General features: G+C 40.8%; 1 protein-coding gene across 1 annotated transcript; it reads right to left on the minus strand.

The window, feature by feature from the left end:
• Positions 1–2898: 2898 nt before the first annotated feature.
• On the minus strand, positions 2899–4568 carry LOC123082579 (transcription factor MYB60). Its single transcript, XM_044504882.1, has 3 exons — positions 4260–4568; positions 3982–4111; positions 2899–3604 (listed from the first exon to the last, which is right to left on the minus strand). Exons 1-3 carry the CDS (start codon positions 4396–4398, stop codon positions 3025–3027), a joined length of 849 nt encoding a protein of 282 aa, XP_044360817.1. The 5' UTR covers positions 4399–4568; the 3' UTR covers positions 2899–3024.
• Positions 4569–12495: the final 7927 nt, after the last annotated feature.

Consider the following 12495-nt stretch of genomic DNA (forward strand, 5'->3'; position numbering starts at 1 on the left):
AGCCATATAATCTTTATTTTTTTGTAAACGCCAAATTTTCCATGTATCTAAAAAACCTAGAATTCCAAAGTTAAATAAGGAGTGGTTCAAATATTACAAAACTCGGAATTCTCTATCAATAAATAATAAACCAAGAAGTTCAAATTAACATAACAGAGCAGTGCCTTTTTATATACCAAGAAAAAACAAACCGACACCTAGAAAAAAATGTTAATTCTCGAAGTTCAAATTTAATAAAATTGGAGTTCAAAGAAAAAGTAATGGGGGTACAAAAACACTCACAAGGATTTTCTTGTAATAGTAAAAAGATAACTGAAATGATCAAACAAAAATAGCAGAGCTGTTAAAAAATATATTTTGTTTCTCATTTATTTTTCGTATTGCTATTTGTGTTTGCTATTTTCTGTTTTTGTGCTTCGTAGTACAAAAACAATGAAGTTCAAATTAAATTAGCATTCAAAGTTTATAACAAAAAATAGAATTATCATACGCCTAAAAAGTGAAGGCCAAGAAGTTCAATTTTTTAAATGATATTTATTCGAACATTTGAATAAAAACTGGATTTATCAGGTTTCTTACAAAAAACAAGAAGTTCAAATTTAAAAAACGGAGCAATTCGATTTAAAAATAATCAAGAAGTTCAAATTAAAATAAATTTTGAAGTAGTTCGATGTATACAAAAAAAACTCAAATTCTTCTTGTTTCTAAGAATAAAGCCAAGAAGTTCAATTTAAAAACGGGGAAAAGTTTGATGTTTAATTAAGAAATGAAAAAGATGTAGAAAATAAAATCAGGAAGTCCATATTAAAAAGATGAAGAAGTTCAATGATTATAGAAAACTCAGATTTTCCACATCATTAAAAGAATGGAAACAAGAAGTTCAAAAATAAAAAAACAAGAAGTTCAACTTTTAAAAAATATAACGCTTCAAAATTTCATAAAAAAGATTAAGAAATAAAACCAAGAAGGCCATATTAAAAAGATGGAGAAGTTCGATTATTATAGAAAACTCAGATTTTCCTTATTATTAAATAATGGAAACAAGAAGTTCAAAAATAAAATAACAAGAAGTTCAACTATTAAAAATAGAGCGCTTCAAAATTCATAAAAAGATTAAGAAAAATCGGATGAAAAATTCATTAAAAACTCAAATATTTTCACGTAACCGAGAGAGGTTCACGTTGATAACTGCCAGAAGTTCATGTACCACACGGTGTGCATTTTGTATTAAAAAGGAATAAAAAAGCAAATGCTAAAAGTTTTGTTGTTACAAGTTCAAGTACTTCGTCGGAGAAAGTAAAAAAAATTATTGTAAGAGAAATTTGTACAAAAGAAAAATCATTTGTGTAACACTGACGATGGATGGGAAAATGACAAACGAAAATACGTCACAGAAGTTCAACTGAAAACAGCAGGAAGTTCAACTACTACAGTGGATGAATTTTAGATGAAAAACTTTTGAAATCGTCGCGAGTATGAAAAAACGATCAACACGGGAAAGTTGCATGTTTACAGCAGCTTTCGAACGATATGTCATTTGCTCAATTCCGGTGAGTGGATGGAGAACTACGAGCAGTGAATGGAGAGCTACGAGCAAAAAAATCATGTGAAAAATAGAGTGAAGTTCAGGTACATTCACCGAAAAGTTCAGATTCTCCACACGGTGCATTTTCGAAGAATCTGTTTCGCGATAAAGGCAGAACGAATGATCTCGCCATTTTCGAAATTACTTGAAAACGGCTAGGAATCAGAGAAAACCATCAACATGAAAAAGTTTCGCATTTTCCTTAGCTTTTCAGCGGTATATTATTTGCCCCATTCCGATAAAGTTTGTAAAAATTATGATGAAAATATGTTTATAGCCATTTTCAAAACTGACATTAAACCGTAATGAATTAGGAGAAACAATATATATAGAAAAGTTTCGCATTTGTTCAAGCTTTCCAATTCCATATCATTTTCTGCGTTCGGACGCACTAAAAAATTAGCTCAAAAATACGAACTCGGTAGGACTTTGACCATTTTCTAAATTACTCTTAAACAATTCAAAATTAGAAAAAAAACTTTCAAGATGAAAAAGTAGCGCATTTTCATAAGCTTTTTAACGCCATATCATATGCCTCCATTGGATTAGCCATTTAGAAATGACATCGAAAAAACGAACTCAGCTGTTCGGTTTACGAAATTTTACGTTTTTTTCAGAAAACTCTTTAACCATAGGGAATTAGAGAAAACTTTCAACATGTGGAAGGAGCGGGTTTGCAGCAGCTTTCCAACGCCATATTATATGCCTTATTCCGACAAACGGTTTAGAAATGCGATCAAAAATACGATTCACGTTTTTTGTGCGAAGAAAAAACGGTTTTCAAAACTGCTCTTAAACCGCTTATATTTTGCCAAAAATTTGAGTTGGGTCATGATATTGGGGTCCATAGCTTTCCAACGGTATATCGCAAGTCCCATTTGGGCAATGTTGGCGGAAGTTCAACCTAGTTCACAGAGAAGTTCAACGTACTACTAGCGGGGCAGGTCAAGTTGTGATCAGAATATTCTGATCTCGTGATCAGAATAGTGTTTATATATATATATATTAGACGTATTTTAGATTGTAGATTCGCTCGTTTTTCTCTGTATGTAGTTCATAGTGAAATCTATAGAAAGATTTATATTTAGAAATGGAGGGAGTGAATGCTAGCTCAACAAAATAGAATAATTGCTAATTAATTACTGTATCTAAGTTAATGCAAATTTTGTTCTAAATATCTTGGCCTAGCAAGGTTACATTAATGACTGTAGGTAGGTGGACCGTGGTGTGGAATATGCATGCATATAATTCTGTCAATACGCATGCATATACAGCTGCGAGTCCGAATCTAAGAATAAGGGGCGACGGGGATAAGGAGGACATATGGAGCTCGTTATCTCTGTCTTTTATTTATACCTTTATAAAACCAACGGCTTATTAACCGGAAACACAAGATTGGCGACCAGGAGACAGGAGTGCGAAGAAACAGACAGGGCCTATCAAAACATGATGGGGTTTGCACAGCAACCAGAAGAGATGTCCATGAGCCCGTCCACGGCAGCCTGCCCCGGTGTCATGTCGTCGAGCAACCAGTTCTCGAGCACCGAGAAGGTCATGGCCGTGGCAGCCTCGCCACGGCTGGCCAATATCTCTGAGGACGAGAACCTGTCGCCACTGGTCATGGAAACTGCGGCACCGGCCTCTCCATCGGTCCGGAACTCCTGCATGGCCACCATACCCTTGTAGTCCGCCATCTCCGGCGATGGGACCTTCGGCATCCAAGACTGGAAGAGCTTCGAGACGGCCATGGTGGCAGGTGCAACGTTGCCCGTGGCGGTCTCGGGGTAACCCATGGCGGCTTGCATGGCGGAGTCGAGGTTACTGCTGCTAGGGTTGTAGTAATTCATGCTGGTGGTTTGCTCAGCTGCATTGGTGGCAGTGGATGTGTGCTGGAAGAAGTGATCTGCAGGATGTGTTTGTTGTTGCAGCCTCTTCACTTTCTTCTTGAGGTGTGTGTTCCAGTAGTTCTTGATGTCGTTATCTGTTCTTTGGGGGAGGTAGGAGGCTATTGCTGCCCACCTGAATTTGCATAGGAAGAATATAGTCAGCACCAAGTTCACACACATGCATACAGAATTGGAAAACACGGAATAGTTTTTTGACAGTTGAAGGTTCATATGTGTCTGTTACAAAGTTATGGTTTTGCTTAATGGAGTTGACACTAAACAAGCAAGACCAATTTTTGGAGATTGAAATAGTAAAAGTGGTAGCACATATGGAAGATGGAAGTAATTAGAACAAAACTGTCTTTCAACCCAAAGGATTTTAGTTGGAACAGGGTGAACATTCATTTTGTTGAATATGAGAGCCCTAAGAAAGATATGAAATGAGCATCGCTTTTGTTAAATATTATCTTTCAGCAACACACCGGTCAAGATGGACATATGATTACTTACTTGTTGCCAAGCAATGCCTGCAGGTGTATGATTATCCCTTCCTCATGCTGGGTGAAGTTCCCTCTCTTGATCCCGGGTCTGAGGTAGTTGGTCCACCGCAGCCTGCAGCTCTTGCTGCACCTCATCAACCCTACAATTAACCAATCCATCACCAAAGCAAACAAGCAACAACATATTGTATTAATTACTACTCTCCTAGATTGGTCGATCAAAAGACAAGAATCATCTACCACGTGGATATATATACTGAAAGCGCATGTGGGATGCATAAAACCAACCGGTGTTCTCGGGCACGGAGCGCCAGTTCCCGGGCCCGTGCTGCTGGATGTAGGAGACAAGGATGATATCCTCCTCCGGCGTCCATGGCCCCTTCTTCACGCTGGCGCCACCATTGTCACAGCATGGCGGCCTCCCCATGTCGTTGGTGCCGCCAGATAATATAGCTAGGCAACTATATATAGCTAGTTGAAGAGTACCTAGGTACGTTGTGATAAATAGAGATATAGCCTAGCCTAATATGCCTCAACGGCCATGGCCGGCACTCCTCCACACTAGACTGACCTCTGAAACGAAGCTTCTCCTCTCCCCATGGTCTCCTTTTATTGGAAGACACCAAGCCCTGCAGTGCTGGCAGCCTGCTGCTTTCCTCAGCTGCATGTGACCACATATCATATGGAGCCTTCCTCCTCCCTGTGCTGGTGTGATTTCCATGCATGCAAAAGTCAGCCAGGGTGCATCCAGCAGCCTCTTTCCTCGGGTCCATCTCTTTGGTGAAAGGGATCACATGTATAGTGAACTTTGCTTTGCTTTTCCCACATGAAAGGTTGACGTATTGCTTGGGGACTTCTGATCAACCAATAGTCCATCTGTCTCTTTCTCTGGGGTTTCTTTTGTGCCGGCGCTCATGAAGGGAGTAATTGCGTTGCGTGTTCCCTCCTGATTTCTTGGGCATTGATGGGGACAGCGAGTGTGCTCGTGCACATCCATCAGCTGGCACGCGCAGGTTGGCTGCGCGCCAAAAATGCTACGTACACTTACGATTAATCTACAGAATAATTACAGAACCTTCCTCACTAGTCTTTCTCCCCTGATTTTCATCAAAAATGCTAGACGTACAGGCTATTGCAGGGATTCTACAGCCTCCTTTCAAACTTCCTAAACATCCCCCACCTGAATTCAATGGGGGTGAGCCTGCGCCTCTACCAATGACCAATTAAAAACTGTCGTAACACCCTGTAATCCCCCGTACGTGTAGCAAAGCTTGATTTTCATCGAACCAGAAATCCCACGTAAGCCCATCCATTAATCCCGTACAACGTCGCCCGTACGTGTAGCATTTTTGGCATCTTTTCTTCTTTCTAGACCACTCTCTCATCCGTGAAGCTTTCAAGTGGTACGTACGATCAAGCATGTACGGCCCGATATGGACGAGTGGCACCACGTACGTATGGTAATTTCAACAACCAACTTGTGACACCAAAATAAGTCAAAAAAGCGGGCATGCGTGAAATGCAGCGTGATTGTAATTTTTTTTACTTTCGAAACTTCCTTCCATTAAACCAAGCAGCTGGCCAAACCGTTGGCCACCAGATCAACCATACAGGCATAGTGCGTGCACAGATGCTGGGATTAGTCACCAAGGTTCACCCCACACGCCGCTAATGCGTCTGTGAGCATATTAAGCCTTTGGGCGATAGAAAAATATATGTTGATAAGCTGAAAATATGATGAGCCTGAGCAAACCTGCCCTAGTTGGTCGCCATGGCACGGCACGGCCCAACCCACACTTAAACGTGCCAGGCATGGCACGGCCCACCGAGGCACATTTATAAGTGGGTCATGCTTTGCGGGCCGATAGATGCGAAGACAATACTTTAAATCATGGAACATTATACGTCTAGTATATGGAAGATGAAAACAATAATATTAGCTACAAAACTCACAAATCAAAAGGCAACATTCAAAAGATGAAAAGAACAAAATTGACGAAACTCACGGTCAAAGCCTCATAGGGCCTGTCGATCCGTGGCCGATGTAAATGAGTTCTGAACTGCTCGTGCCTTCTTCGTGGTCAGGTGTTGCCGTCTGGAGCGAGGCATCAATCGGCAGCGACAGACAGAGAAAGAAATGAAGAGATGCATGCGTCGAGTCGTCGCTGGAGCCTGGACCTTTTTTTTTTTTGAGAGCAGCAAACTAAAATTAACTAAGGATATGTTCGGGGATACAAATGATGTCCGGTAAGATTTGAAGCCATACATGACGACCGAAAGGTAAAGTAATTGCTGCCTTTGAGAGCTTATGAGCCTCAAGATTAAACTCCCTCTTCTCATGGATAAATTCCACGGAAACAAAATCAAGCGTCCTTCTCTTCAGGTCTTGAATAACAGCTGCAGACGTGCCATTGTAGTTGCCTTTGAGGTGTGTGATCGTTGCGGCACAGTCAGTTGAAACTTGTATCTTCTGGTAGCCCAGATCCGCCGCTAAAGACAGAGCCTCGCCACTCGCCATAGCTTCTAAAATTCCTGGATCAACCATATCAGAAACAGAGATGGCTGAGGCTCCCCGATATGCACCCGTTTCATCTCGGCAAATAACAGCCACCGCACCACGATCGCCATTCCTACCAATAGCTGCATCAACATTTATTTTAACAAAACCCTCCGGAGGTACAGTCCATCTAGGCATATGGCGAATAACAGATGATTTTTGAACTGGTTTTTCCGCTTTCAGATTCTCCAAATCAGCGAGGTATCTCAGAATGAAGGAGTAGGTAGTTAGTGGTGACTGAAATTGTTCTTCATGAACAGCCTTCCTCCTGACCCACCATATGGACCAGAGAGAAACTAGCAGCTTCACAAACGTGTCTTGTCCCATGGAGTCCTGAAGTTCAATTAACCAAAGCTTAGCATCTCTGTGGTTGCATGCAATCATGTATTCCACAAGCTCTTCATCCACCAAGGACCATACACACTTTGCCATAGAGCATTGAACCAAAGCATGTTTCCAGGTGTCCTCTGCTGAGTTACATATTGGGCATACACTCGACTCAGTCATATTCCGATGAGCTCTAACCTCTTCCGTTGGCACCGAGTTTCTCGCAAGGCGCCAGGCAAAATTTCTCAACTTAGCTGGAACTTTCATACTCCAGAGATTCTTCCAGTGCTTCTTGTCACCCTCGGTATTAGAGTTTCCAGGAGCCTCATAGAGCCAAGCTTCTCTGTTCCTCTTAGTCTCCATTAGCAATCTATACGCTGAACGTACAGAAAAATTTCCAGACCGCTCATAGTGCCATGCCCATGTGTCAGGTCTGTTATAGGAACTCAAAGGGATTTGCAAAATTTTCTGCACATCAATTTCCTGCAGATGTTCCCTCAAAGCAATTCTGTCCCAGCTTCTAATAGAAATATCCATCAAATCGGATACCAACTCTGGCGGGTTTTGAGACCGCGGGTGCAGCGCTCGAAGCATATGATCCCTCGGGATCCAGTTCTGATTCCAAATGTGTGTGCTATGTCCGTTTCCAATTCTCCGGATTAAGCCCTGCTTCAGGACATTTGTGCCTTCAAAAATTGCTCTCCATACCTGAGAAGGATGGCTTCCAAGCTCCGCCTCAAGCAGATCTGATTGAGGGTAGTACACTGCCTTTAAAATTCTAGCACTAAGCGATTCTGAGTCTTGCAACAATCTCCATGACTGTTTTGCCAACATTGCCAAATTAAAGACCTGTGTATCCCGAAAACCCAAACCACCCAAGTACTTGGGCATTGTTAAAGTCTCCCAGGATACCCAAGCAACCTTTCTTTCTCCATTCCTACTGCCCCAAAAAAACTTCCTCAACATTGTATCTATATGTTTGCATAAACCACGAGGTAGCAGAAAACAAGACATTGAGAAAGTAGGTATAGCTTGAGCCACTGATTTTATCAAAACTTCTCTCCCTGCGGACGCCATGCACTTCTCAATCCACCCTTGCACCTTGGCCCAAACTCTGTCTTTTAAATATTTGAAAACACCTTTTTTTGACTTCCCAACATCAGACGGCAGCCCCAGGTACCGTTCAGCCAGCGATTCATTTGGGACATCCAGAAGATTTTTTATCACAGTTCTCATACTATTAGGGCAACCCTTCCCAAAAAAGATACTTGATTTTGCAAGGTTAACCCTCTGACCAGAAGCACCACAATAAGTGCGGACAACATTTCTGATAATTGTGGCCCCCTCCTCGTTTGCCTTGAACATTAATAAGCAATCATCAGCAAATAAAAGATGATTAACGGGAGGAGCAGTAGGGGCTACCACGACACCCCGAACATTCATATTCTGACTGCTAGCTTTCAGTAAACATGAAAGACCTTCCGCGGCTAACAAAAACAGGTATGGAGATATAGGGTCTCCCTGTCTAAAGCCCCTCGATGGTTTGAACTCGTCAATCTTCACACCGTTAACCAAAACAGAGAAAGATACCGTTGACACACAAGCCATAATTTTATTCACCCATTGTGAGTTAAATCCGAGCTTGATCATAACAGCCTCTAAATAGTTCCATTCAACGCGATCATAGGCCTTCATCATATCCAACTTCAATGCACAGTGAGAATTATTTTTGCTTCTCGACCGTTTCATAAAGTGGAGGCACTCATAAGCAGCAATGATGTTATCCGTAATCAGTCTACCAGGTACAAATGCGGATTGCTCATGAGAAATAATCTCCGGCAAAACTCGTTTCAACCGGTTAGCATGCACTTTAGAAATAATCTTAAAGATTACGTTGCACAAATTTATTCGTCGAAACTGTGAAAGAGAGGTCGGATTCTGGACCTGAGCCCTACATTTGCCCAGACGAACGGTTGGACATGGGCATAGGGCAGCCTGCTGCTTCATCGCACGTGCGAGGTCCAGAGGCCCATATCTTGAGGAGACAGCCGTGCCGATGACTGGAACAGTCAACGCGCGGCGACGATATCTAGCGAGATATATGGTACCCTCATCTGAAGGGTTTCCTTCACCTGTAGCAACTAGGACAGCCCATTTACGTCTCTCTTTTTTCACTGTTTTCGATCGATTCACCAGTACTTGCTAGCTCGCTTGTCCTAATTTTCTTCTTCTTCATTTTCCTTTATTTTTATTTTACTTTTTTCTATTTCTTCATCGTTTTTCTTCATATTCTCACTGGCTTTCTTAGTTTCTTTCATGATTTTCACTGATTTTTTCTTTTCTTTCTTTCTTTGTTTTTTTTTGGTTTTCACTGGTTTGTTTTGCTATTTGTTCTTTTTTTATTTGTCTTTGTTTCTTTCTCTGTTTTCTCTGTTTTCATTCTCTTGCATTGATTTTCTTCTTTTTTTATTTTCTAATTTTTTTCTTTGTTTTTATTTTTTATTGGGTTTCTTAATTTTACTTTGATTCTTTTTTTCATCTGTTTCTTTTTTGTTCAACAAATGTCAACTTTTTCAGTACACATTCAACATTTTTCATATACATCAGGGACATTTTATACACATGATTAACATTTTGAAATACATCATTAAGATTTTGTTTTAAAAACACATTTTCTATGTGTACTTTTTTCATACACGTTCCATATTTTTTATATATATCTAATACATTTTTAATACAGATTTAATATTTTCAAATACAAGGTTAGCATTTTTTTAATACATCGTCAACATTTTGCAATACCGATGAACATTTATGTGCAGGCAATAAAATTTACACACGATGTACAGTTTTCGTATACATCAGGGTCATTTTTATATACATGCATGACATTTTTGAAATGAAGAGTAAAGTATTGAAATAATTTTTATGTCTACTTTTATTTAATGTATGTTGTACATTTTACGTGTACACCAGGAACATTTTCTATTAATGTTTAACATTTTTACATATTTTATTGTTTTGTATATATTTTCTGTATACATAAGAAATATTTTTATACACATTTATATTTTTTAAATGCTTTATAATTTTTGAAATATTTTCTCAAGTTTTTTCATATACATTACATTGTTGTTTGCATACATTAGAAAATTTTCTCTAATACACATTTAACATTTTTCAAATGCTTGGTTATAATTTTTCCATATGTTATATGCAATGTATTTTTTGTAATACGTGCTTAGAATATTTTGAAGTATAGATGAAACTAAAAAAGGAAAGCAAAAATGAAGACAATAAAATAAAAAAATTGCAGAATTGGCCTGTGGCCTTCCTCGCGCGGCCCCTTTAGGCAGGCGCATGACGCGAGTCCATCCTACGTCTTGCTATAAGCGAGGCATAGGCGCGGCCTAGCCGACGGAGCCAACTGAGTTGCATGCTTGGGCCTGCTCATGCACAATGTGTTGTACCACTGTATGGAAAATTAGGAGGCCCTGAAAACTAGGCAACATGTACATGACTGAACTAAGCATCAGGTCATTTGCCAAAGCCAGACCCTCTCTAGAAGCCATAGCTTCTAGGGTGTATGGATTACTTCTTCCCTGGAACACAGCCGATGACGAGCCCAAGTAACTTCCATTGGCATTCAGGTCATTCTTGCCAACGGCTGCATCGGTGCTCACCTTTGACATCACTTAGGCCTTATTAGGGGATTGAAGAGGATTGGAGGGGATTTTGGCTTGTAGAGGATCTAATCCTCCTCAATCCCTGCCAATCCCCTTCAAAATCCACCTCAACCGAACAAGGCCTTAGGGGCGGTTGGCAACCCCTAGTGTTGGTTGTCTCACCAAGGAGTAGCTCAACACTTCCGCTTGTCTTCGTCTGTGGAGACAAACGGTCACCCCCGGCCTACAAATTTGTTGGAATAGATGCGGTGCGGGGCAGCCGACCGGGGGCACCAAGAACCAGCAGGGTGATGTGGTGGCGACGGCGGCGGGGAGTGAAGCGGGAACGGAAGCGGGCGAAAATAGCCTTCACGCCAAGGAAAGGGGATCCGGCAAAGTCAATGGTGAATCGACCCGGAGTATGCAGGATCCCGCAAAAGAAATCCGGAATCATCGATTTTGAGGGATCTACTCGGACTGGAAAAACCGCCCACGTCCCGTAAACCAGCGGTTATTATTCCGGATGACCGGTTTATAAGATCTGTTAGAGATGCTCTTAACCAGATTGCAAGGGTGCCTTTGCCAAAAAAAATTCAGGTCACATACGGTTTGTAGGTCGAGTGTCCTCGATGGTTTCTTGTCAAAGTTGTTTAAGATTCTGAGTTTATTCCACGCAAAAAAAAAGATTCTGTGTTTAAGAAAGTTGGTCATGTACGCAAGAGAAAACCTGAAAAGCTACAAGTTGCATGCAACGCAAAAGGGAAAGTAGTGGCTGCACCCACCTTTGGTGCACCCACGAAATGAACAGTAAATTCGAAAGAAATAGTAAAAAAAAATCTGAAACTTGGTGGATGTGATTATGAGCTAATGTTTTAGGTGCTTGCAAAGTTTGGTGACCAAAAAACATCAAATGATTTCCATACAAAACGAAATACAAATGATGTTGTGCACCCACGTTACTGTTCACATGTTTTCAGCACAAACTTTGTTTTTTGTACAGATTTCCTCGGATGTTATTTCGCCACCAAATTTTGCAAGCGCCTAAAACATTTGCACATAATCACATCCACCAAGTTTCAGAATTTTTTGAAATGTTTTGCTAAGTTTTTTATCGTGGGTGCACCGGGGATGCAATGTGCCTGGGTGTAGAACAACCACACTCAACGCAAAATAGATGACCCAACATTATACTAACTTTGTACTAAAGTTAATATAAAGTTGAGTCATCTATTTTAAAACGGAGGGAGTATGACACAGTGCCGCGTGAATTCCACCAGAAAATAGAGCCATAAGGAATTTCACTGGAACAAGCTCGCTTTTTCTTCTACATGATTGTAGCCATGTCATGCGACCCGTTCAGTAAAAATTGTGTCGTGGTACGTGTACACATGCCTAATCAAATGCTCTCCTATGCTAGGGTTGGGGACACCAAGTGGACTTGGATTGATACACACAGAGAATGCAAGCACTATGTTGATGTCTGTTACGATAGCCGCGATGGGTTGTTCTATGCTCTTCAAGGTTGTGGTGATGTGCATACCATTGATCTCCATGGACCATCGGCACTAGTGAATATTGTCTACAAGAACAAGGGGGATTACAGTACCGACAGTAAGTATTGAAAGAAAGAGAATTGTGGAAGCGTATGCTGTTCGGCAGGGACGCGTTCGTGTTATATAGAGATGTCAAGATACAAGATAAGTTGCGCAGGTTGTTACTAGGCTTGGCCTCTACTCCAAGCTATACAAAGATAAACCTATCCTAGCTAACAACCTGCCGCAAGCCCAAGATTACATGTATGCGTACATAATACGTGACAACATGTCACAAAATACTAGCCTATACATTCTCTACAAGCCTATCATTTAACATCCTCCCTCAATCTTAACTTATCAAGGTTTAGATTGTTCTTGAAGGCTTGAAACTGTCGAATTTGTAAAGGCTTGGTGAAACCATCGGCAACTTGATCTCCTGT

This window comes from Triticum aestivum, chromosome 4A (assembly GCF_018294505.1).
Source record: "Triticum aestivum cultivar Chinese Spring chromosome 4A, IWGSC CS RefSeq v2.1, whole genome shotgun sequence".
Taxonomy (NCBI): Eukaryota; Viridiplantae; Streptophyta; class Magnoliopsida; order Poales; family Poaceae; genus Triticum; species Triticum aestivum.

Excerpts from the sequence above, each read along its gene's own strand:
- LOC123082579 (XM_044504882.1), bottom strand. The coding sequence starts at position 4,398 with ATGGGGAGGCCGCCATGCTGTGACAATGGTGGCGCCAGCGTGAAGAAG. Across the intron at positions 4,112-4,259 it reads CTCCGTGCCCGAGAACACCG|GGTTGATGAGGTGCAGCAAG; the intron begins GTTGGTTTTATG and ends GGTTAATTGTAG. Across the intron at positions 3,605-3,981 it reads CAGGCATTGCTTGGCAACAA|GTGGGCAGCAATAGCCTCCT; the intron begins GTAAGTAATCAT and ends ATGCAAATTCAG.